The 26,600-nt window shown below is 43.8% G+C and overlaps 1 protein-coding gene across 2 annotated transcripts in view; it reads left to right on the top strand.

Moving 5' to 3' along the window:
• The window catches only part of NPAS3 (neuronal PAS domain protein 3), an 845,925-nt gene that overhangs the window by 798,078 nt on the left and 21,247 nt on the right, over positions 1-26,600 (top strand). For both annotated transcript variants that reach the window (XM_023514390.1, XM_023514389.1), the window contains 2 exons: positions 21,079-21,272; positions 25,075-25,181. In XM_023514390.1, the coding sequence (XP_023370158.1) occupies positions 21,079-21,272; positions 25,075-25,181 (301 nt within the window). The remainder of the gene's footprint in view (positions 1-21,078; positions 21,273-25,074; positions 25,182-26,600) is intronic.

Raw genomic sequence — 26,600 nt, 5'->3', positions numbered from 1 at the left:
GATAGCAACCTTGAGAAACAAAGTTATCTGAGCACCCAAACCCTTTGTTCCAGTAAGATCTGTGCACATCTCGTCAGTTTCAACTGGTCTGCAATTAAACTGTTCTCAAGGGAACAGTAACTGATGACATAAAATATATGAGTTTTGTAACCGTACAAATACTCAATATTCTACGTGTTCTCTTTTTAAATCAAATACAATATATTGCTACTGAATTTCCCATATAAGCAAATTTCACTCTTTCTCTCTCCTTCTCCTCACAAAATCCCTGGATTGAATGCTCACTTTTTTGTAAACAAAATTTTAACAAATACATTTTCTCCCTATTTTGGCAGCATCTGCCTGGGCTTTATCTTTCTGTCAGTGATAACTACGAAACTTGGGAGCTTTGTTTTTGTTTTCTAGATCATTAGCTGAGGGTTTGTTTTTCTTGAATCTGTTCATTGTATTTATTTTTCTTTCTCAAACATCTTTTTCTTCTGCAGATAATCAGTGCTCTCAAACACATCTACTTCTATCACCACAAAGCAAGTCTAACTCTTGGAGTATGCGCCTAAACCATGCAAGAGCCATTTAAGAGCAGATTTTTTTGTTTGTTTTGTTTTTGGTCCCAGCTCTCAGGATAGAAGGGAAAAATCACATCCCCAACTGGCTCTTGACCCATTTTCACATGCAGAAGCTAGACAAGAACTAGACCAAAATGGGTTTGGGTATACGTTTGGGATTTTTGCATGTACTGAAGCAACACAGAGCTGATGCACAATAAACAAACATGCATTATGGGTTATTTTTAGTCACTTTATAGACATATGCATTCATAAATTTTGATACGGTTGTAAGAAGCTGACTTTGATGGGACCAAACTCACAGACGAGCTTTCGATCACTGGAGCAACCACAGTCTAACTTTATGTTGACAATTTATCAGCCCTTCTCCGTCAAGGAAAATTGTTTTTTAGTGCTTGCCTATTAGCAATCACATGCATAATATGAAATTGAGTTTTGGGGAGGACGGCCTACCATCTGTCTTTCTGATATTTTTTTTTTCAACATTTCACGCTCAAGTTCAACTCTCTGTATATCAGAATGCTGTAAAACAAGATTCACCCATAATAGGGGCACTTAGCAAGAAAAATGGGCCAGATACCAATGTAATCTTTTAACTTACTGAGTTTTAAAAAGGAAAAATCTTTGATACCCCAATCTGTGCATCATCCTCTGAGTGCACTTCAAATTCTGCCTGCCTCTCAAAGCCAACTTTGGTGCGGCTGATTCTTCTTAAAGCACAGTTCATTAGTGTGCTTCCAGAAGTGTTAAAACACTTTTAGAAAAATACAAATTCAAAGAGAAAGTGGAAAGCAATGTGAGGTTAAGAAAATAGAGCTCTGAAGGGTTGGTGTGAAGAATGAAAAAGATGTATTTAGTTTCCCTTCCAAGTTCCAATATGCTAAGATTTTTATCAATAATATTGTTTTTCCGCAACAATACCTGCCTAGGGGAAAATCTGCTCTGTAGCTGTCAGGATTATACTTCTCAAAATATGCTTAAGATGATTCTGTTAAATTGATAAAAAGAAAAAAATAGTATACTCCGCAACATAGCAGAATTGCTCAAAAGAACATTCCCCAGCCTTTCATGTGTAACTGCATTTGTGCGGCAGGGCATTTATTATGCTATAAATTCCATCACTGATTTTGGCCAGTTCAGATTGATTCTGCAGTAACTGTAAGTAATGAACCTTCCAGAGCCAAGGGGAGGGGGGTGAGGAGAAGGAGATGGAGCCAATACTCTCATGGCTGTGGGAATACAAATTGTAGGGTTCATTTAGTCACAGCTTTTATCAGATAGTGCAGCCAATACCCTACAAAGCAGGAAAATATATATCCCGAAAAATCTACAGGTTCCTTGATCTGACTTCAGCGGCTACGACAGGCAAACACAGGGAGAACACTTCTTGGGGAAGTGATCTGTTTTTCCCTGAGTCTTTTCTTCCCAAACTCATTCCCTCTAATCTTCCCCCATCTCTCCCAGAGGGCAGACAAATGACCACACCCCAAGAGCATCGGAGTATGGATGTCTCCTTTCCAAGGGAAAAATCAGCCATCCCTTGGGGCAGTGCCTGAGGCTCAGTGAGTAGGGCACCAGCCCCATATACCAAGGGTGGTAGGTTTGAACCCAAACTGCAACAAAAAATAGCCAGGCGTTGTGGCAGGTGCCTGTAGTCCCAGCTACTTGGGAGGCTGAGCCAAGAGAATCACCTAAGCCCAAGAGCTGGAGGTTGCCGTGAGCTGTGATGCCACAGCACCAAGGGCCACAGAGTGAGACTAGGACCAAAAAAAAAAAAAATCCCTCGGCTCCCAGTGCTTGGCGCTGAATGGACCCTCAGCCAGAGTAGGGGCCCAGGGTTTGAAATCACTTATCCTAGAGATGTTGATTCCTGCGGCTTTTAGGAAAATAAGGTAACCAGTCAGGTGCACAGCAGGAGACGTGCCCACTTGGAGGTGCCCAGGGACCCCTGTAGGTAGTGGCTGGGAAATATGGGGTGAATGAGAGCAGCTGAGGCAACCCCATCTGTGCCGCAGTAAAGCAGGACCAGCTGATACTGGAGGGCTTTGCCCTGATGGTCTTTAAAACTGAGCACTATACCCCACCCCACTAACCTTCTAGAGAGAGAGTGGTACAAACCTAATCCATCACAGAGAATGGCAAAGCGTCTTCATTGTCCTTTCATTCAAAGAACAACTACAGTAGAATCTCTGTAAGTTGACCACCCAATGGCTGGCACAAACTGGTCAACATACGGAGGTGGTCAGCATAAGGAACTAGGCCTACTGTACTGACACGTATATTTGGTGCATGTCCAGTCTATGAAAATTAGGTCAATTTAAAGAGGTGGTCAATGGAGGGACGTGGTCGATTATGGAGGTTCTACTGTATCCCCAAATTCTTCTAAGATTTTCCCCTTATATTCTTCTCCCTCTTTAAAATCAGAGAATTTAGAGCCAAAAGGTCTATAGTTGTGGTATTTGAGTGTCATGAGGTAGGACTGATGAAAGGACCATTTGGGGCCACTGTGAAGCACGCACTTTTCTCATTGGGCTATTTATTCAGAGGAATTCAGGGTAAGTGCCATGAGATGTCTCACAGAAGAGACCACAGATACAGCAGGCCACGTCTTTCAATGTGGGCCGTGAGAGTTAGCCAAGTGGAGATGCTTCTTGTTACTTTGGGGGACTTGGCAGATATCTAAGGGCCCTGGCCTTACAGTCAACAGATGCAGGTTTTAGTCCTGCCTTTGCTGCTTGGTACGTATTTGACCTTGGGGAACTCATTTAGCCTGCCTGAGTCTGTTAAAAAGGATAATAGTACCTCTTCGGAAACATCATAGAGTTATCACGAGGTTAATTAAGGTAAGATGAGTGAAAATATTTTATCAATTCTAAGTGACTGTGAATACCCAGTGTTATCTTTATAGGATTATATAATAACTGTACAATCTGAGGTTTTAGCAATTCAGAAGATACTGGCTTAGCTTATGTTTATCACTAGGAATTGATCTTTTTCTCATTTTATTTCTGTTCTTGGTGCGTTTATTTTTGTGACAAAAAAACTACTTTTAATGGAAGCCTTCAGACTACCCGCTTTATTTCCGAAAAGGGCAAAAGTAGAATGTATGCTCCTAAAATAAGAAGAGGAACCCAGCTGGAAGTTACCACCAAGACCCGGTCCTGGCGGTGGGGTCTGTGGGTTGCCTCAGGGAAAAGGATTATATGGAAGTGGCCTTGGATCATGGCTGATGTAATTAGGCTGCACAACAGACCAGGGATGCGAGACAGACCTCTGGGGGCCCCTTGTCATTGTTGCTTACTTTGGTTAATGTTAAGATTAACCATCTGGTGCAAATGCTATTGTCTTAGTCTATTCTGTGTTGCCATAAAGGAGTGCCTGAGACTGGGTAATTTATAAACAAAAGAGGTTTATTTGGCTTGTGGTTCCACAGGTTGTACAAGTAGCATTGCGCCAGCATCTGCTTGGCTCCTGGCAAGGGCCTCAGGCTGCTTCCACTCAAGGCAGAAGGCAAAGGGGGCCCAGTGCAGAGCTCACGTGGCAAGAGTGGAGGCAAGGTGAGGGTGGGGAAGTGCCAGGCTCTTTTTAACAACCAGCTCTCCTGGGAACTAATAGAGTGAGAACTTGCCTATCTCTAACCCAGGGCATTAATTTCTTCAGGACAGATCCAGAATGCAGAGCTCTCCCTTCTGTGGGAAAAGTTGCTATCTCTCACCCAAAGACCTCCCATTAGGCCCCACCTGGAACATGGGGATCAAATTTCAAAATGAGGTTTGGAGGGAACAAACCCCAAACCATAGCAATTCTACAACTTGGAATTTGGTAATTTTGTTGCTTAGAGATTGAAATCTTTAGGTTTCCCTCTTTTCAATGAAATAAAGTAATCAGTTGCCAGAGTCAGTTGTTAGTCACGCACAGACTTTAAGTTCCCCAGCATAGAAGCAGTAAGAATGTTCTCTTCAGGGCCAGGATAAGCCAACCCCACCTTCTGTCTCGTCATCCTGCTGCACATTTTTCACAGGCCAGTAGGGTGAGTTCTTGAAGTACCCACCTATAACTGACCCCCAAGAAGAATCTTACTAGTATGTTTTTTAAAGAGAATTTCATATTGGAAGGCTCTTGGAGCAGAAGGGAGAAGGGAACAGTTTTAGGACTAACAGGAGATGCAGGGCATGTGGTCTGTGAAAGAGAGCACTGAACTTGGGGGGACATTTGAGCTGGGGTCATAACCAAACCCTTCCTCCCTCTGGTCTCTGTTTCCTTATTTATAGAATGCACGTCCTAATATTTGTTCTACCTACCTCAGAGGCTATTGTAAGGATTGAAAGAAATAAAGTTAAGGGCTCTGTGACCTCATGCATTAGATAGCTGTATAGTATCTACGCTCAGTCATCCTCTGTACACTGGTCCTTTGAGGTGTACACAGAATAAAAGACGGTCTGTGCCTTCAAGAGAAAAACAGAGAGTCAGAGACAAAGGCAAATCCAGGGAGATGATCCTTGGTCTCCACACCAAGTGCTGATGGGGTGGTAGAGACAGTAGTGGGAATTCAAAGGGAAGAGGGCAGCTTTGAGCTCTAGAGTGGCCTAGAAGAGAAAAGAAGTTTGATACAGACCTCAAGAAATGAATGTTATTTCCACCGAGGGAAGGAGACAGGAATGCCTGGTCTGAAAGGTGGAATGAACAAAGATATGGAGAAGGGAAACGCAAGGCAGATTCAAGAGATTGCAAAACATTTGGAGTCTAGGGAGGGGAGTCACAGAAGACAAGCCAAGTGGTGAAGGTTGGGACTCAATTGTCTCAGCTTTCCATGGTCTGTGTGTTCTGAATGATTAATTATGACTATTCCAGAATCAATCAAGGTTCTTGAGTAGCAATAGTGGCAGTAATGATACTTTATAGCTACATGGTGCTATATCATTTTCAAGCTACTTTTAAATCTTTTAAACTCCTTATTTAGCTCTTTGAGCAGCTCTGTGAGACAAGGATAGCAAGGGTCATTCCCATTTGGGAATGGGAAACTGAGGCTTGGACAAGTCATGTTGCTGCCCCAAAGTTACCCGAGTCAGGGAAGGAAGCCATATCCTTCCTAGTTTACTTTCCTTAGAGGAAAGATACCGTAGGACACTGAGCCTGGCAACAAAGTGCAGGACGGACCAGAGTAGGATAAAATGAGAGAGACCAGCAAGGAGCTGCCCACCAAATGGTCCAGATGTAGCATTTCCACAGTCTGCGTTAGAGTCCCGGCGCTTGGAATGAACACAGAGCCAGGACTGAGAGACAAGGGAAAGAAAATTCCCAGGCCCAGATGAGTGGATCTGGGAAGTGAGAAACAGAGGATCAAAGATGAGTCCAAGAGAAGTGATGCACTCAGCAATTCTACTTTGGAAGGCTGACAAAGTATTTTTGATACCAAAAATAAAGAGCAGTCAAAGGTTCAAGCCTGAGTAACTGGCTGAACACAGGGCCTATTCACACTCCTTCACCCTCCTCTGGAGGGGCTAGTCGGTCATTCCTTTCACTCTCCTTTCCATTCTAGCCCCGATTACACTCTGGTCAGGCAGAGAGAGAGGGACTGTGAACCCCTCAGTGACTATGATGGCACCGTGCCTGGCGCAGAGTGGCACCTGGTAAAGGTTACCTAAACAGTGACTGAATGAATGAATGAATGAGTGAGTGAGTGAATGTCCTCACAGATTCCTTCCCAGATCTCAGGTCGAGTTCATATAATCCTTTCCACAGAATTCTGTAGCGGGTCCCTATTTGTCTATAAAAATGACAGCAATTACTCTCAGGGGAAAAGAAAATTCATTTAAACACTGCATTTTTATACAAAGAAACCACTTCCCTTTTTCTGCCTATTAAGGTGCAGGGTAGTTTTACTTTAATATCCAGGGTTTTCCTTGTGCCTTACTCAGCGGAAAAACTCACGCAAACAAAAGGAAGATGCTGACATTTTGGATTGACAGATGTCAAGGGACACTACCATCTAATTTCCTTGTTGATTAATTTGAAGGTAATTTCCTGGTAACCCAGGCTTCCAAAAATGTACTTTAAGTGGCATGTTGGTAAAAGAAAATTAATTTCTCTGTGTTAAACTTGCCAGCTTTGAATTAATTGCATGAGCATAACAATCAATTAATAAATGTTAAGCAAACAAGGGAAAATCGGTCAATTAAAAATGACAAAATTGATTCCAAGGGTAGATAAACCACAAGATTGTCATCATGCCCACTTCTAAGTTTAGCCATCCAGACTCTGTACTATCCACCTCCCACTTTTCTACACAGCATTCAAATTGCTGAAGCTTTATTATAATTTCTTATAAATAAATTACTACCTAAGCCCTCCTGGCTGCCTTGTTGGGATTAAAGAAACCAAACATGAGTAGCGGTCCTCCCGCAGCTACGAGGAGAAGGTCATTGCTTTGGGAAAGTGTGCCACCCACAGTATTCTGCCGGAGTACTTTCTAAAGGGGAACTTTTGCACAGTAGACCAATATTCTCTAAATATTTGCCAGGACACTCTCCCTGTATGAAGCTCTACAGATCATCTTCCCGTCTCCTGGTCATAAACTCAGACATGTGCCAGAGACCAGGCCAATTGCATAGACACATGACCTAGGGAGAGCTTTTGCCTCCTTAGAGCATTCAAATTAAACCTTCCTAAACACAGTGTCATTCATACTTTCATGTCTGGGAATAGATGGGTTCTGGGATGTACAGGTTTACTCTTTTGCCGTGGATTTTGAAATTTATTCCCACGCTTGGAAAGCTAATTGCTTTGGAAATAGTGTTTTTCAAAAAGTATATGAAGAATCAAATTGGTCTCATCAAAAATACCTTGTAGGCTACATAGCCTTTATGACTATGGTAGGTTAATGTTGTTTAACTGGCCTCCTACACTTGCTGATAGTCCTGAATCAGTAGTGTGTTTTATCAGAATATGTCTCCAGTGTCCGCTCAGACATGGTTCTCAAAAAAAATCAAGAGATTCTAACAGACACATCACTAATTTCTTCATTTTGGCCAAGGGCATTTGTCATGCAACAGATATGCATAAAATTTCTAGAGTTATTTCTATTTTAACATACATAAAATCTGTGAATAAAGTTTGGGCAAAAAATATTGAGACTGAAGAAGGACTTTTAAATTTCTTGGTCCAACTGCATCTTCACTTGCCTGTTGACAATTTCTCAGTCTTAACATAACGAAAACAAAACTCACGCCCAGGACGTTGTGCCATTCACCAGCCCTTCCCATCTCAGTAAGCTGCACCATCCTCCATGCTGGGATTCCGGCCAACAGCCTGGGAGTGTCCTCTGATTCTGCCCTTTACCTCACATCCCACATTTCACACGTCAGCAAGCTTGTCAACTCTGCTGTCGCCAGGAATACAAAATCCACCTACTTAGCCTCATTTCCTCCTGAACTACTGTCTTCTCCCTCACCTAGACCTCGGGAGGAGGCTCCCACCTGTTTTTCCTGCACTCACTTGGGCCCCCAGACCAACCATTTAAATAAGCCAGAAGCATTTGTTAGATCTCATCACTCCCCTTTGCCTGTCCTGTTCATTACTGTGTTTGCAGAGCCTACAACACTGCCTGACAAATCTCAGTGGTGCTGCTGAATGAACAAAATCATGTGGTTTGGATAAGTAAGTACACAAGAGGGTTTAGGAACATTTGGACACTTAAAAAACATCATCTGACCATGTTGAGACCAGGAGAGAGCAGGGCACCTGTCCAAATCTGAGTAATTTGCACAATCAACTTCTCACCTCATGTTGTGGAAAAGGAGATATTACAGGTGGGAGTGAAGTAAGTTTGCCCACACTGCCCAAAGCCCCAAGGTTTGTATCTGTTAAACCAAAACAGGAATAAAAAAAAATCAAGTCCTGATTCTGGTTCTTTGAAACAGTTACATACTTACTTGGCAGTCATAATAGCACAAATTGCTCCAATAATCAAAAGAATCATTACTTGTTTTGCTAAAATCCCAGGGAAATAGCACAAGATGTGATATTTCGGCACTAACGAGGTTGTGCCCGAAGAAGTGTGATTTTAATTATGATAGATTTAGAACATCCATTGCAAAACTGCAGGAGAACAGCATGCTGTACCCAGTTCCAGGGAAAGTGCATTAATATCCCATGTTTTTGTTTTATTTAGTTTTTGCTGCCTATGTGGAGAATCACCTAAGGTAATGGCTGGGCTGCTAGGGACTACATCAAATAGAACCCTATAAAGAAACTTTATTTTCTCCTCCCATGCTCTGGAAGGAGACTGCACTGCAGAGGAATATTTGTCTTGAGTTGTCTTCCAAGCTTACAAGATTGATTTGCTTGACTACTGACAGTTCTGATCCCGACACAACCTTTCTAGCACCTTCCATCCTTCAAAGGTTGAAAGTCACCCCTTTCCTACAATGGCTCACTAAGCCTTTACACTGGCAGATGGAGGAAAGGCGTTTTCGCAGAATTTCCCTTCGTTCAAAAGACTGATCCGGGTTGGGTTTGAAAGCTCCTGGTGGAAGTCTGTGTATGAGCACTGCTGCTGATTACTTCATTAGAACCCTGTGCACTTCAAGAGCCATATGCTTTCAAGTTTCTTTAAATGGTATTAGGGAAAAATATCCTCAAGGCATTATTTTTAAAGGGGACTTCAAACGTTCCCCAAGAAAAAAAAAAAGTATAGCACGTTTGAACTCCAGGGGGTTGCAGGAGAAATCTTACTTAGCACAACTGTGAAAATGGAGCCATCTTTTCAGTTTCAGGGTAAAGTTGGTCCCAATCAGGGATAAATTTGAAAAGTGGATGGAGAAAGATGCAGAAAATCTCCAAATCCTTGAATCCTTACCATAAAATAGCAAAGTAGATGACTTGAGGAAGGAAATTAAAAAAAAAATACAGTTTTCGTTCTTATATTCAATGGAATAAGGAAAACTGAACCCTCTCCCCGTGTCTGGCAGAGTTCAAAAGTCTACACATTCTTCCCATTTCATTCCACACGTGAGACCCTTCCAAAATGATTCCTCATCCCCTACCTGTGTTATGTGTGTTCAAACTTCTATTCGAAAGACCTGGAAAGCAAGGAAGCAGGTAGAGGTGAGGCTATTCCTTTTGAGTTTCCCTACAGAAAGTCTGCTCCCGAGGTCAAATCAAAGAGACGCTGCTCCGAGCTTAAACTCTCCTTTTCTAAACAGATCCCAACCTGATCTCATCTAATGCATGGATGTCTGGTTTCTCCGGCATTATAGTTGCAGTATTACATATCAAAAGGACTCTCGAGAAATTGTCTCGAATTGATCATTCTAATTTCTTATGTATAACTACTCTATATTCACTCAGAGGACAGCTGCATTGTATGCTAAACCATGAATCATAGAAATTGGTCCCTTTGTATGGAGGTCCGTATTAAATTGAGATGCTCTCTTTTTTCTCCCGTTTGTTCCCACACTTGAGTTCCTGGTGTCAGTTTGTTTTTGGCTTCTTGAGCATATTAAAGTTTTTCTAGCGCTTATGATGTTCTTGCCAAGAGCACACTTGCAGCAATCTGCACTAGAACAGTCTTTGTGCCAATTACTTCAAAAAGTATTCTTTAAAATAAAAAGAGGGAGGGGGGGACTTCTTTCCCGGGAACTTTCAGGTTATAGTGTAGCCATTTCGATTTTAATTTTAGAGTCAATCTCCCACAAATGATGACTTACAGGCTCTGGAATGTGCATCTTTGTTTGGGGAGTCTTTTTCTAAGCCTGCCCACAAAATGGAAATCCTGATAAAGACACACAAATAGCAGCGAGAATCAGTGGCATGGAGGAAACTGCTGTCACTGCTGACACCACACCCTCATCTATTTAAACAGCTTTGGAAAGGAAACTGCTAGAAGCTTGTTAAGGAGTTTCCAAATGTGTGACTGTAAATGACTATCTCTAATCATGGCTGAATAAGCCAAATGCAGCAAATGAGCTGGTGACACGCACCAGAGTCATATGAGTGTTTTGAATTGCATATGCTGAATGGATAATAACCTATGACAGCGCTGTGGGGTCTTTTGAAGGTTAAAATCCTTAGTTTGATGGAGTCACCTATCTGTATAGATATAAACACATTTGGGAACACACAAAGGGGGGAAATGGAAGGGACTATGCACTCTGAACTGTACCACTGAATAGGAGGAAAAGCACCAGCATGAGCGTAGGAGACGTCTTTTCTTCCTCGGTCTGCTACTAACTGGCTTTACGTCCTTAAGCAACACATTTCACTTCCCAGGGCCTCAGTCTTCACATCTGTAAAGTGGAGGGATTGGCTGAAGTCATCTCCAAGGCCCTTTGAACTCCAGACTGTCTGCAGTTTCTGGGGTGCTGAACACAAAGGAGGCTGGGCACTGGCAGGGCTTCCTCCACTCTGTAAAGCGAGACATTTCAAGAGGCATGACATTACTAGAAATTACCCTCATTAAGGATGAAATGCAAGATTGAATTAAGTAGCCTTATAAAATCTAAGCTATAGAATTCGGAGGGAAGCTTAAGAAGTATGTAAGAAAATAGCCTGTGCTAGCTAAACATGTAACATCCAGGCCTAACAAAGAGTGCAAACCAAGGTAACAGAGATAGACGGTTACAGGGGCTTAGGGCTTTGGTGACAGGTCAAGGCTTTGTGTTTAAAGACACTGGATTGACTATATACTATGCTAAGGACGGGGTCTTGAGTGCAATGTCATTAGATCCACTCACTTTAACAGTGAAGAAACAAATGCAGAAAAAGGAGGTCGTGGCTATCAGATGCAGAAGTACACATCGCCAGGCATGCCGGGGAGACTGAGGCATGCTGCCTCCTGGTCTGCATGTCTTTAGTTCTGAAGTGCCTGGCTTAAGACAACTATTTGTTTTTCTATTTCTTTAAGAGTCCCAGGTACCGACTATTACTTGGGAAGTAATTGTTTTTAGGTTTGATCATCCATGTCTACATTTAGGGAATAGTGTTATTGTTGTTTTGCAAAATATATGACCCACCCTTTTGTTTTAAACAATTGTAATGACCAAAAATACAATTATCATCATCTGTGCTTTCCCCTTTGAGAGTATGGCTGCTTCAAAAAATATATGTCAGTGTAGGACCCAGCAGTGCTGTCCTTCCCCAGCTACATGGACCATTGTTTTTCATTCTACATCCTCTGAAACTGAAGAAGACAGGGTAGCTGGCTTCCATATCCAAAGTTTTTCTTCTAAATGTTTTCCTTTATTATCAAAAAAATGCTATCATTCTTTCTCCCGTAGCCCTTCGGTTGAATGAAGCAGGTGGGGTGGGCTGCCCTTCCATGGGGCCACCTCGCTGTGCTCTGAGGACTCCTGCCTTCCTGCGGGGGGGTGGGTCTATGGCGTACTGCTGTCTTTGAACATGGCATTGTTGCAGTTTGGAGAGTCCGTATACAAATTCTGCTGGCAAACTCAAGAGAAACAAAGGCGAAAGAGACTAACTTAGATCGAGATTGGTTGCGAAACGGGAGAGATTTCAGTAAAACACACATGCAACAAAGGTGTCAAGTGAGAATAGGAAGCAGAACATACTTGATTTGTATTATGTCTTTCCTAAGTAAGAAAAGAAGGTATGTCAATATAGCCATAGTACTTCTTGGGGGGTGGGGGGGTAGGGAGCCAGTCTTTATTCCTTGCCAAGAAGCAGTGTTCTCAGTCGTCTTTTTTTGCCCTAACGTTGTTGGGAAATACAACCACAGTCTGTAATATTGAGGAGGCCTGCCTCTCCACGGCGAGACGGTGGCACTAAGCCACTAGAGGCTTCGGGGAGCCAGGAGGGGTGATACCCCTCCTCCACACTGAGTGATAGAGGTATGAAAATGTTGCCCTCCACAGAGGTACAATGGTCCTCTGTCCTTCTCTAGGAGACTTTAATAAAGTAACTGAATCAAAGGAAATTTGATCAGATGTGTATAGTTCAGCCTTCTTGCTTTGCCCCTTAACAATTTAGCAAGGTGTTTCTACCCATGGTCCTGTGTTATTAAATGATATTTGAAGTGTTCCACTCTCTGAGAAAATGTGGTTTATATTCTTGGCATATATTTCCATAATCTCATTAAGGTGATGTCTCTAGCTTAGTTAAACTATCCCAATAAAAAAAAATCTTATCTTTAGAAGAAAGACTTATTTTTTCCAAAGGGAACAGGAAGCAAATATGGGGTCCGGGCACATTTTGAGAAGTGAAAGCTATCATTGTAGCTATTTTTTTTTTTATGCTGTGTATTGGAAGTTTGTTAAAAGAGATAGATGAGAAATCATTGTTATGTTTGGAGGATACAATTCTATGAGAAGTGAATGCCCTGGCAAATGTATTTTAAATGTGAGTTTTAAAATAATTTTTTATTTGTTGCCTTTGAAAATGCTTTTGTGTTACAAAAAAAAAGAAAAAGGGGGTGATAAATTACCAGCAAGCTCTCAGCTCCCCACTGGAGCCATCAAATTAAGGGTTAACCTCTCAGGATCCCCCTGAATTAATCAGGAGCTAAGCCAGGGGCAGGCTGTGCAAGGGGGAGGGGATTGGCAGAGCTCAGCCTCCCCTGAGAGGCTTACAGCAAAACAGTACAGCCCACTGTGTTGTGGCCACCGAGAGAGAACGCAGCCCTTTTCACAAATAAAGGAGCGTGCACAGGAAACATGCCCTGATTTCTCATCAGCCAAGGCTTCCCGATGATCACACCCCAATCCTCCACTTGCAAAGAACTGAAAGGCAATGGGTTATGTTCTACAGAGGATTATTTTTTCAGTATAGATTTAATCATAAATATGTGTTCATCTTTAGGAGGCATCTGTGATGTGCACCAGGGTCATCTTCATTACGATCTCTAGTTTCATTCAGCTCTCCAGATACGGAGGAGGCTGCACCTGAAGGACAGGGGGGCCTGCCAGCCATTGTCCTCCAAGGCACCTGGAATGCTTGGTGGGATGCAGATTCCCAGGCCCCCTGTAGATGTTTGAGATGCTGGAGGTTGGGGGGTGGGACTGAGGAATCTCCTGTATTAATAAGCTCTCCTGTGATTCTTTTGATTCTTTTGCACGTTCAAATTTAAGAATCACTACTCCTAGAGATTTTGTGTTTCAAGAAATCCCTGCCATCAACATTAAATGTTTTAGGCTTTCTATTTAAAGCAAAGAACAAGACAGTTTTCCCCCTCATGCACCAGGCCCAGTTAGTCATTTTAGTTATTTGTTTACTAAACACAGTGAGTCCACTTCTCTGTTAGAACAGGAATGCCCACATAATAGGCTTGTGCCCAAGTCTGTTTTCCTTCAAGACCTACTAAGGTCTATCTCAGTGAGGGCAGAGAAATTAGCCCCTGACTTCTTTCCTTTTTCTCTACCGTTCAAAATCTGGAATGTCCTCATGTGTGACTAGATCTGCCCGCTTCCTGAACCAGCCTTCCCTGAGTCTCCGCAGGAGTCAGAGCAAGCATCAGACACTATGCTCCGGCTGCATCACTCCTCCTGCCCACCTCGTTTCCACTCGAAACTAATGGAAGATCATGGAGTCTGATAATTGACTCTTCCTATGTCATGGTCACCCTTTTATTCTGCCGGGTCTCTTCTTTCTGACCTCTGGCCAACATGCTCCTGACCATTCTCACTCCTCTTTTCTGCCCTTAAGTCGAGCCAGCCTGGAACCCTGACAACCTTTGGACTGCTTGCTGATGTTCCGTCCTTACATCTGGATCCTACTCCCTTACTCTCTGTCAATTTTTTAAGACCACTGATCTTAGGGAAATTCTTTAGGACAAACTCCCAGAAAGATTCCTGCCACCTACTTCCTTCCTGAGCTAAGGCCACCTCCGTGCCTACCTGATGACAGCCTTCCAGGACCACCCCTCCTGTTCCTCTTCTTGGCCCTGGAAGAGGTCTCGCTGTCACCCACTCCCTGCCAATAGCTCATTTCCCCGAGTCGCTCCTGCCCTCAGTCCCACCTTTGCATGGAGGCGTGTATTAAACCGAGATGCTCTCTTGCTCTTCCCACTCGTTCCCACGTTTGAGCTCCTGGTGTCAGCTTGTGCTTGGCTCCTGGAGCATATTTTAGGTTTTTCTAGTGCTTACGAGTTCTTGCCTAGAGCACCCTCGGCAGCAGTATGCACTAGAACAGTCTTCGTCATCTGTTTTAGTTCAGTTGAGACGTCAGCTTTTCCCTGTTTGGCCTTTCTTATCCCCAATTCCTAAAGTCCTATTGTGACTTAGGTCAAGGCCTATGGTTTTAGTTCTAGAGTCAGTTTTTAGAACTAAAATCTGAGATCCAGGAAGGGAAGGGACATGTACTGTTCTGCCTCCCAGAGAACCAAAGTCTCCCCTCCCAGTGTGGGCCTCTTCAGGGCTCTGGCCTCTGTGCCCAAGCACCTGTTCCAGCCAAGGTTTGTTTATTTGTTTTCTCAGGCCTCATGCAAAGACCTAGATGGCAAGAGTCAGACAAAGGCCTGTAAGAGCAGATTCTCCAACCTATGACTATGGGCTCAGTCTCAAAAAACCCACTCCCTATAAATTTTACATGAAGTAATTTACACAAGGTTGGTATTCTGGCTCTGGTTGAGATTAAGTTGTTATGCTGTAGGCTACGTGTTTAGGTTCAGAAGGCCTGGCTGAGCCCTTATCTTTCAGTGGGTTTCCAGCCACCCCAAAGCCCCCATCACTTAAAAATAATTAGCTGACTCTCCCACCTGAGCTGGTGATTTGATGATCTGTATGCTAAACCAGACTTCTACAGAGGGAAAGAGAAAGAAAGAAAGAAAAGAAAAGGGACCAGAGTGCCAGAAGGAAGCTTAATTTTTAAGGTAATCTTGGATTCCCTTAAAGGACTAGTGAAAAATCTCTGAAGATGCTCCCAACCCAGGGAGTCTGTAGTTTTTTCATGCCCACGGCCATTCTGCCCCCCAGTTGCCTATCCCTATTCTGTCTGTACTTTACATTCTGTGCGGAAAATAAGGCGCATCATCCATGGCACGTCCTTTGGATAAAGAAAACGTTTCGTATCACTAGAACTGAGATTTATTCCTACAAGGAAGGAGAATAGCTTCCAGATGTATTTTGCCATCACGGACTCTGTTTCCCTAAGTATTGACAGAGGGGAGGTTTTCTCACGGTCTCTGCGATGGGCTTGTTTATAAAGAGGAGATATTAGTGGAGCACATCTAGGGGTGCACGGTAACAGACCACTGAAGGGAGCATATGGCAGGGAGAGAAATCCACCTGTGTCCAGGCCATGTGGCCTGCTACTATCCCACACTCCTCCTCAACTCTGCAGGCATGCCCTTGCAGCCGCTCCTTGTATCAGAGAAGAAAAATACGAGTCAGGCCCTGGTTTCTTCACTATGTGATGATCAAATAACACTAATCTGGATGTTTTATCAAAGATGAGGTGATTTCAACTCAGAAACGTTATGCATTCTGCTCCAGTGTTCCTGGCATCCGGGCAGTGCTGTGTAAGGAGTTTAGAAAAATATCAGCTTTAGCATTTTTGTACAGCTCTTTATGATAAAACAAGAACAATGGAAGAGGCGTGAGGCTAAGAGCTCTTATATAAAATTGAGCTTGGGGGCAAAGAATCCTTTAGTTCAGAAAGCTCTTTTGAAGAATCTCTATAGATTAGATTTAAGACCAGACTAAGATGAACCTTTAGAACACAGGCAGTTTTTAGCTGGCATTGGTCAAAAGCAAAGCATTTTCCAACTCAGATGTGACCCATAAGGTCCCTGTTAATTAATTCTTAAAGTAAACTGCATTTAGCAATTTGCAGCTGTTTTCTGAAACTCCTGCACCACTGCGAGGTCACAAACGGGGTGGAGGGGTAACCCGACAACACGAGAAAGGCCATTCGACTAAGAATTTGGTTGTAGAATTCTCTAGAGCTGAGCAAGAGCCGTAGGGGTTTTTCTCACCATTTTATTTCTGTGGAAATTCTGCCCTGGCCAAGCTGGGTGACTTGCCAAAATTACCAGCATCAGGGCTGGTGTAGCAGATGTTCTCTTTCCCAATACCGTGTTGTTTCTACTCCGCGAGATTCCTCTCATTTTAAAGCAACTGTGTTATTTTTACAGTTTTGCGGCTCTTGACGTAGTATTAGAATCTAGGTATGTGTATTTGTATTCACAGCCGTTTCCCATTCCTCTACTTACCCATGCGGGAAGCCCCACACCCTCACTGGGACGGGCCGGGTGTAGCAAGCTTGGCGACTGTGTCAGAATGGAACGGTGGACGGAAAAAGGGGGTGTTTATGAGCTTTCAGAAATTTTCACTTTTTAACAAAAATAATTGTTACAGAAGAAGAGAGCCTCAATTTGGGGAAAAATGAAACGTTCATTGCCTCAGGCTTCAGGGACTCCAAGGGAGGGAAAATGCCTTCGGTATTCTTCCCTTATTTATGTTTCCTCCACTGGTAATCCTATTGAATGTCTTGGTTTTAGCGATCACCTCTGGGATGGGGGGAGAATTCCAGAACTATGTCTTCATCTGTCATGGCTTAAGTGCCCAACTCCATTTCCTACTATCTCCTGGACACCTTCTCCAGGATCTTCCCAGGACGTCATCTCTGACCCCACACTGGCCAGCAGTTCCCACATTCCCATTACCAGTTAGTCTGTTGTCATTGTCCTGAGAAACAGGCTGAAAAATTCTGATGTTCTCTCCTCCTCAGGTCCCACTGCCAGTCTCTATTTCAAATGTACCTACTGCCTTGGTTCCATCTCTGTCTCTTCTCCTGCGATACCAGTTCCAATGGGCATTCCCAATAGGTTCCCTTTTATAATCTTTTGTTCTAGCTCTTATATCCGGGAACCTTTTCACCATTCTGTGACCATATCTTGTATCAACAGTTTATGTAATGCAACGTTTATGTAACCTCCTGGATTTACTTGGCTGAAAGTATTTTCTTCCTACCCTGAACTCCTACGGATCTTATTCCCACCTTTCTTATAGAACATACTTGCTACCATCATGCATATACCGAGGCACTTCATGTACAGTTTCACTTAATCCTCTGGGCATCCCTTGAGACCTGGAAAACTTTTAAAATGTTAGTGAACATTGCTGCCAGTGCCTCACCACCTGAGATCCAGGTTTAACTGCTCTCAGGCACAGCCAGGACATGGGAACTTTTAAAGACTCCCTGGGTGATTCCAATGCATGGCCAATGTTGAGAACCACTGGTATAACTCCAGACCTACTTGCCAGATAGTCTCAGGCAGCTAGTATAACCTCTGAAGCTTTAAAACCCAAACAAATGCTGGGCCCCAGCCTAATCCTACCAGAATAGAATCTCTCACACATAATATAACTTAGAAACTAAAGAACCAAGAATGCCTTTTGTCGACGTTATTCAGACAACTTTTGCAGAGGACTTTTCTTTGTAGTAGGTTTTTAAACTCTTATATAACAGGCCTGAAAACTAAGCAAGTCATTTCAATTATCTGAGCATCATAGCTGCATGGCTGTTACGTGCCAGAGCAAAGATTTGAACCCAATCCTCTTGACAATACTCTTTCCTTCACATCTTGAGGCTTAACAGCAACTGCAGAATGAAAATCCAGCCATCCATGTGTTTGGATGCATGCTATCAAGACATGTTTCTAGACTTTGAACATAACCTGTCAAGTGGGGGAATAAAAGCTCATTGACATCATGATATGAATTTGGAAAAATACATTAGTTTAAACCTAAAAATGAATGGTAGGATCTAAGAGGTCTCTATCTCTTTCCTCTCTTCAATTCCACCCTCCCTCAAACCTAGACATACAGACAGACAAACACACCCCCTGATGGTTCTTTGACATTTCTTGACAACTGTTTAGTTGTGACATTGGTAATTTTCTTAGTGCCTTATCTTTTTAGTTTGTGCTATATGGCAAAGACTTTCAAATAACCTGAGCTCCTGGTTATGAATGAACTCTTTTTAAAGATTCAGATACAGGTTACTTAAGGTAATAAATCAGCATTTGGCTCATATGCTAACGTTTCATTCAATGACTATGTACAGAATATTTGCACACAGGCATAACAAAGTTGATATGACCCTCAAACAAGACCTAAAACCATGGCGGCCAAGCCCCATTTGCCACTTTCAAGTTAAGTGACATGGGATAGAGAATGAACTTTCTGGCGCCTCTTTCCTCACGTAAACAAAAAATGAAAGGGAGAAGGGGCTAACACAGGCCTTCTCAAATTTTCTTCCAAATATAAAATATTACGATCCTTTAAAATAATGTCTTTTATTAGGCTGTTGATCAACACCAAAGTAATAGTTGGTTCTTCTACTTATTGGTCGCTAGTGTTAAAGGCAAACAGAGGCATTATAATAAAATGGGTAGAATTCTTTACAGTTGATAAAGTACTCTCCTCTATTACCTCCTTTGATTTTCAGAACATAACTGTAGAATTGTCACTATTAGCCCCATTTCACAGAAAAGGAAATTGAGACACAGAGAGGCGGAGTGACTCGCTGAGGGTGACAGAATCAGAAAGCAAGTATAGACCCTGACTAGACTCAATTTTACCTCCCCCCCCCCGACACCAGGATGATGAGCACTGGCAAAGCTGGGGATCAGAGGCAGAGGCAGGGTGGATCTGCCATGCCACCCCACTTCCCCGCCCTGAGCCTGTCTGCCTTCCCAAAATGTTTTCCAGTCCAGACGCCTTTAAATTGCTTTGGAACAGAATACCAAGTGGGGATTTATTTAGCATATCATTTCTGGATGTGTGTTTTCCTGAGCATTTATAGATCTGTGTTTTTCCAAGAAGCTGAGTGTTCCTGATAAAACAAGACAGATAATGATAAACGAGCATCTATGTAAGCCTCGCTGGGAGGAGGACCAGGGACTGTTAACACCCCTCCTGTGAAGTTAATCCCATTTCTTTTAGCTATTTCTTTATTAGTTAATGAGGTCTTGCGAAAATGTGTGTCTGTGATGGTGTTCTAGCATCCTTGCCTCTAGGAACATTTTCAAATATTCATAAAGTAGCTCATCTGACCAAAGCTTAAAGCAAAGGTGCATTAAGTATGAATTTAGTCAACTTCAAATGTGGGTGGTCGAAAAGCTGCTGCTGAAATAACCTAAATAATCCTCGAGTTGCTGTTTCCAGATCCACAGCTCTGGGCGCAAATGTGAAGGTGAACAGGGAAGAGGTATTATTTAGAACAGCCAGGACTCTGCAGAGCAGCCCTGCGAGCTTTGATCCTGCATCCTGACTGACAGTGGTGTGGCTTGCTCCTGGAAAACCGAATGGCTTCAGAGAAACAAACCCAAATGGGAAAGGAATTGCCATTTGAGCCCCTGGGAAGGAGAGCAGACACTAGATCATATTATTCCTGGGAGGCAGGAGACCTACTCCCCACGTCGGTTCCCTATAGCAAAGGGGGGAAAGTAGAAACTCAAAAGACAGTTTGGCACTCAATGATGCATTTGGAGAGGGAAAGCAAATGTGGAGACTCCAGTTAGCTACTAAACTGAGCTGCATGGCACACTGAATCGCAGCAGTGACCTCTATGACCTGGTTTGGGGAGATTCTCTACCTTTTAGCAGGGTCCTTAGAACACAGCTAGAGTGTACCCACACACACACACACACACATACATGCACCCCTTACTCAACCTCATTCTAAAGCATAGCTGCACAAATCCTTCAATTTTTCGCCCTTTTTTCCCCCTAAACCATGATTTCAAGAAGCTGATACGATGGCTCTTTTTCTCTGAGCAGTTTATACGCAAAGGTTTGTTGGGTTCTGAGTGGCCTAGTCTGTATATGATATACTTTGGCTAAGAAACTAAAAATTACAGCCCGGTGTTGTCCCTCCTATTTCTGGGCATGGAACCTCCCATCTGCCACCCAAATGGTGCGAGTCTGCCTGACCCTACTTTATCCAAGCTTGAGATACAAATCGCAGGCCAGAGTCCTCTGACCCTCCCCCAGGTAGGGCACCTCCTAACGCAGCGCCACCAGACGTGAAGTATCCATCCTCAAAAGAGCCCATTCGTGGCATGGCGCTGAGGCTTTTCTTCATTCGAGTCTTTAACCATTTGCAATATCGACCCCCACATGAAGGGACACTCTGAGCCACACTTCTGAAAGGAGATGGCCGTGCAGTCCCACTCGAGTACCCACTTAGAGAGAGACAGACACCTTCCATTAACAAGACCTCGTAATGAAAACATTTCCTTCACAGCTCAGGGCTCAGCTTTGTGGTCATTTTATCTGGTTATGAATTTCTCCTAAATGTGGGGGGAAAGAGTCCTTAAAAAGTAATAGCAACAGTGCCATCATAGCCCTGCATTGAGGAATGCTCAGGGTATAGTAAGAGTTCTTTCCCATCTCTCCCCATGAGGAGGTGGAGGGCACGCTGACAGCCATTATGACCACAGAGGACACAAGCTACTGGTGGTTGTTCCCAATGTCATTTTGCATTTCTTAGAAGAAATCCTGTTATATCCAGAATGTAAATGTGACTGGTGTCCTGGACTTAATGTTCTCTTACAGGTGATTCACATAACAGGCCGGCTACGCCTGAGAGTGTCGCTGTCCCACGGGAGGACCGTCCCCAGCCAAATCATGGGTCTCGTGGTTGTGGCTCACGCCTTGCCTCCCCCGACGATAAATGAAGTCAGAATCGACTGCCATATGTTCGTCACTCGAGTAAATATGGACCTCAATATCATTTACTGTGAAAATAGGTACTTGGTTTTTGTTTTCATTCACCCTGTTGCACTAGCACACTGGTGAGGGTTTGTGTCCTCAGCAGTCTGGAAGCTCATTAGAAACCCCAGTCTTGCTTTTAAAGGCTGCCTGGACCGACACCACGCATGCTTTGTTTGTATTTAAAATTTACATTGCTGCCCTGATTGACATTAAGGACAACAATTAAATGAATGGGGAGACTCAGACAGCCATAAGCTATAAAGAAAGTCCATTTTGGCTGAGAACCCAAGGAGAGAGCAGAGTTGAGATGTTATTGGGAAAATGTAGCCTCTGATGCCTCAGTGGGACCCACTTCCGACCCACTCAAGGGCGCAGCCTCGTGATGGTCAGGGTTCACGTAGACATTAGCAGGGAGAGAACAAGGAGAATCTGAGGCCCCTAGAGGAAAGAGAAAAAAGGAATCTGCAAAGCTATTAAATAAAACTTGGTCATCCTGAGGATTTCACTTTGGGAAATTAAGAAAAAGATGACTCATCATATACATGAGCTGGCAGTTCTTCCTCAAGTCTGAGCATTTATAAAAGGACTTTTTAGCCTCTGGTTGAAAAGTTCACTTTTTCCATTAAGCACAAAACAAGGGATGAAGAAATGGGACAGTGCCCCTTTAGACCTTTCACCTAGAGTCACCAGCCCATCATGAGACTGATTTGAAGAGGGAATGATGGAGGACAGGGGAGCAGTGGAGCCGAGAGGAACTGCCCACATAGCAGCGTGGGAAGGGTGCCAGAGCCAGACATCCCATCCCTGGGACCACAGCAGAATTCCTGGGGCAGTTCAGGCAGGATGCTTGATGTCACTGTTGCCATCAGGCTTAAAGGCACGGTATGCTCACTGAGCCCTGGGAGCACCATCCGGTGAGAAATGCACACAGCCTGGGGTACCCCACCTCTGCAGAGCCCCGCCAGGAGGAGGACAGCAGCCTGTACGTCCTGCCCCACTGGGTGTACTGAAGATGTGAGGTCGAGTTACAAACCTCCCACTGTATCTGATTCGGAGGAAAGCACTCACCAGTGGGAAAAGATACCCACACCTGAGCTAGAGTATTCAGTAGGCTAGAAGATGTCATTAACTGTCATTACCATTTGATTAGTAACTCTAAATCTGCTTTTTAAGTTTTGTTGGCATTTATTAAAATTTTTACCATGGGCTGTATACATGAGCCTTCTGGAAGGTCTGCAGAACATTAGGCAGGCCAAGGTAGCTGGAATGATGAGCTGGAACCAGCCAGTAGCCTGAACACAGCTGGCATTTCAAGAACACTCATTGACACTAGGCCATGTGCAAAGCTCACCGTCTATGCCACATTCTGTGGGGGGTAGAGAGGAAACTCTCCTTTCAGCTGAGAGGAAAGTTGAATGGCTCTTCCTCAACCAACATTCAGACCCAGATCTGCCAGATTCAAAAGCCAGACATGCGCTTAGCTTCATCCTGCGGGGTCTCCCTGAAGTCTCTTGCTTTCCTTCAGGCTAAATGCCAAACTGTGGGTCAGAGGAACCTCCAAGAGGGGCTTTTCATACATACGTACGCACCCACGAAAGAGCACAGGTGTGGCCACAACACTGCTTATTCGCTGAGTGATAATGCAGAGTGCTGGAGACGGAGACCCAACAGAGGGAGGCTGACACAAAGTCAGAGGAGGACGGTGGCTTTGCTTCTTTGAAAACAAACATCAGCTCACTGGACTTAGAATTTCTACCTTCATCACTCAGAAGAACAGGCACATCCTACTCACCAACTTCCAGTGATTGTCCTATCCCAAAACATCACTTCATTTTCATTCCTGTGATCAACTCATTAATTCTTTTGACAAGCTCCATGGACCTGAGTGCTTCCTGGTGCCACTCTCGTAATTGAGATCATTTTCTGTGACCTGCTTTTAGTGTTTTTCTTGCTATTAAAAAAAAAAGGCTTTCCACAACCCCCTATTAGCCAATACAATGTACGATTTCCCACCTGAAGATGATTGTAATTATGAAAAAGGCCTGTATTAGAGGTAATTGCATATTTGATCTGAGGAAAAAACATACTATGTACCAGGCGCTATGCTAGGTTACTTCATTCCGCTCATGAATCACCTCACTCACCTCTTAGATTCTTGTACAGATGAGGAAACTGAGGCTCAGAGTGGAAGATGCCACCAGGATTCTGATCCTAACACAAGTCACCACTGGTCTGGTGCTTGCTACACAGACATTAAGAGACCCTCAAACACAAGACTGGTCATGTTCACCACAGGAACAGGCTCCGCACAGAGAAGGACTTCAATCATTTTGAAGGATTTAATTCAAATAAAGAAGAAACTAAAGCAATGCCTTCCCTAAAGAACGGATTGGCTTTTTCCAGGGGTTTATTATTTAATTAGGGAATTGTTAACTAGGAACCAAAGCTTCTCCTCGCTCTGTGTTCCCCGGGATGGCCTCGGGCAAAGCCCACATCTGATGCTTGCAGAGGAGCTGGCAAATTTCAAAAACACCAATGAGGGTCTTTTAATGACATCCTGGTTCCCTCATTTGCAGAGAAGCAGCAGAAACTGTGCTTGGAAAATGGCTAAGGATGCTAGAAAAACACCAATGAACCCGTTGTGTTCTAGAAAACCGTGGGATCCCTAGAAAACCCTCCTGTTTATTTCTGCAATTCATCTTATCTTACCATGAATTCTAGTTTGGCCCCAAAATGTGAGTTCAATTGCTGGACACTGAGAAATTCACTCCCTGGGTAGTATATTTTCATTCCTTTCATGTTATGTTTTGTTGTTCTTTCTCATTTCCCCGCTTTAGAGGCGAAGCCTTAGCTCTCCAACGGTGATCTCATTTGTTCCTTAAATGTGTCATTTCTAAAGATCCACTTCCTATTTGCACAGACTGTACATCATAAATTAAAAAAGAAAAACGACACAGGCCCAGGAAAGAAGATGCATGAAGATGGACCTTCCATTTAGGACTGACCACAGGGAAACTGCAGTTGGTAATATAGGGGTAATAAGCATTTTTGATAAGCTTCCATAAACCAGGCAGATTCTCCCAACATGTTTTCCAATTTGGGTCTGTTTTTCTGTGCCCCGCCTGAGGACATCGACATCTGTACAATCAATGACAGAGGCTTACACACACGTACCGTCGGGCACAAGCCTGGAAGAGCTGCTGAAACGGTTTAAAAGTTTCTGTGTGGAATCCACCACAAAGTGCCAGTTAAAAGGGCCAAGAGTGAAAGCTGAGCTCCCAAATGACTAAGACTAAAAAAGATAATACCCCCAGGCATCTGTATGTCTCAGCATTTAAATTATATCCCTTGAAATGCCAATTTGGACTTTGTGCCAAGAAGCAGTTGAAGCCCTTTTTCATGGAAATACCCAATAGAAGACCAATCTGTTTAAATGAAAGGTGTCTCTAATCATTTGGTATAAACATAACATGTTTTTATTTTATTATGTAACCTTGAATTATCTTGGCCTGTAATGAGGATCTTGCATTGTTACTGATTCTCAATAATTTCGTGGAATTATGCTGTCTAAATGTGCATTCTAATGCCAAAGCAAAAGAAAAACCTACCTAATTATTGAAACACAGATGCTCTATCTAGCACATTTTTTACTTCAGAAAAAGACTGTTACATGTTAAAAAAATAATCTTATCTATAAAGGGTTTTCCCTCAAAGTGCCCACGTCTCGCCGGTACCATGGTATAATGAAAACGTGACAGTGGGCCTGCGTCTATGTTATTTGACACTCTCTCTAATTTCATCCCCTCTGAACTCCAGCCTGTGTTCTTCTCTTTGCAGGATTAGTGATTATATGGATCTGACCCCCGTAGACATCGTAGGGAAGAGATGCTACCACTTCATCCACGCCGAGGACGTGGAGGGTATCAGGCACAGCCACTTAGACTGTAAGTACCTCCTGTCGGGGAGGGGGCAACGGGGCTGGTGTCACCTCTGTCTGGTTTCCGTGCCGATCCTTCCCTTCATCTCACCTGTAGGTGTTTAAGAGGATTGTCAGTGTGTGGTGAGAAAAAGGGAGACAGAAATCATTTCAATGTGCGTTCGAATTAGACAGAACGCTGGACCTCAGGCCGAGAGGGATTGCTGGATCCCCAGGCGCACATCCAGAATTCCGGCGTCGTTTGTACTCTCTCCCCCATGGAGTAGTGGGGGAACTTTAATCTTAAGTGCCTCCTGGGTCCCTCTGTTTTCTATCCAACAGCTTCCACTCTGAAATTTGTGGTCTCAGTTTTAAAATATACCTGGAAGAAGATAAGTTCAAATAGACCAAGGCCATGCAAACAGGCCTACTTGACTGGCCACAAAACTAAGGGAAGGGGGAAGAGCACATCACATGGACACAGCAGCTCCCATGGGCAGTGTTGTTTTACTGTATTTCTGAAAAGAGGGTTATTTTAGGGAAGGAGGTACCTCCAACCCCCCCACCCCTGGGAGAGAGAAACTGATCCCAGTGGCTGACCCAGGCTGAACTCCAAAAGACCTTCCATAGCAGGTAAACAAAGCAGGACCAGCGGTGTTCTGGCCGGGCCCGAGTACCAGCTCACACGCCTTCATCATCGTGCAGTGGCCCTCGTCCCTCTCCCTTGGCCATGTACACTGTGCAGGGAAGGGCTCTGACAGGAGCACGGAGCTGGTGGGCCACGCAGGAAGGAGGTGTCCTCTTCCCAGAGCTTCTTTTTGTGACCAAGTGGTAGACTCTGCAAAGATGAGGGCCCTACCAGCCTGGAAGCTCAGTTCTGACCCCTGGTTTTAAATACAGCCACGTGCTAGGTAACATTTTGATTCACAATGGACCACAAATACAATGGTGGTTCCAAAAGATTATAATATATTCTTACTAGTCCTTCTTCGTATTGAGCTGTGTTTAGACAGACACACACTATTGTGTTACAGTCGCCCACAGTACACAGGACAGTAACATGGTCTGCAGCCTGGAGCAATGGGCTATGCGCATAGCCCCGGCGTGTGGGAAGCTACACCACCTAGGGTTGTGTAAGTGCGTGCCATGCTGTGAGTTCGCACAGTGATGAAATCGCCTAATGACATTTTTCTCAGAATGTATTATATCTCTGCCACAAAGTGACGCATAGCCATACCGTGCAAGGTGCCACACATGACATGGGACAGCTTAACTCTGAGGCTTTCACATAGGAAGCCACAGCCAGGTGGCTGTTTCTTGTCACAGTGGAGGAGAGCTAATTCAGGTCTTTCCTGCCCTCTGCAATTGCTTCCTCATTTCAAACTGAGACCTTCAAAAGCGTAATGGAGACCGTGAGCTAGCCAAAGTCTCAAAGTGCAAGTGTCTC

The sequence above is a fragment of the Otolemur garnettii genome, unplaced genomic scaffold (genome assembly GCF_000181295.1).
Source record: "Otolemur garnettii isolate 467f Iridium unplaced genomic scaffold, OtoGar3 scaffold00052, whole genome shotgun sequence".
NCBI lineage: Eukaryota > Metazoa > Chordata > Mammalia > Primates > Galagidae > Otolemur > Otolemur garnettii.
Note: the sequence above shows the minus strand (reverse complement) of the source record. Positions and strands in the feature narration are given on the sequence as shown.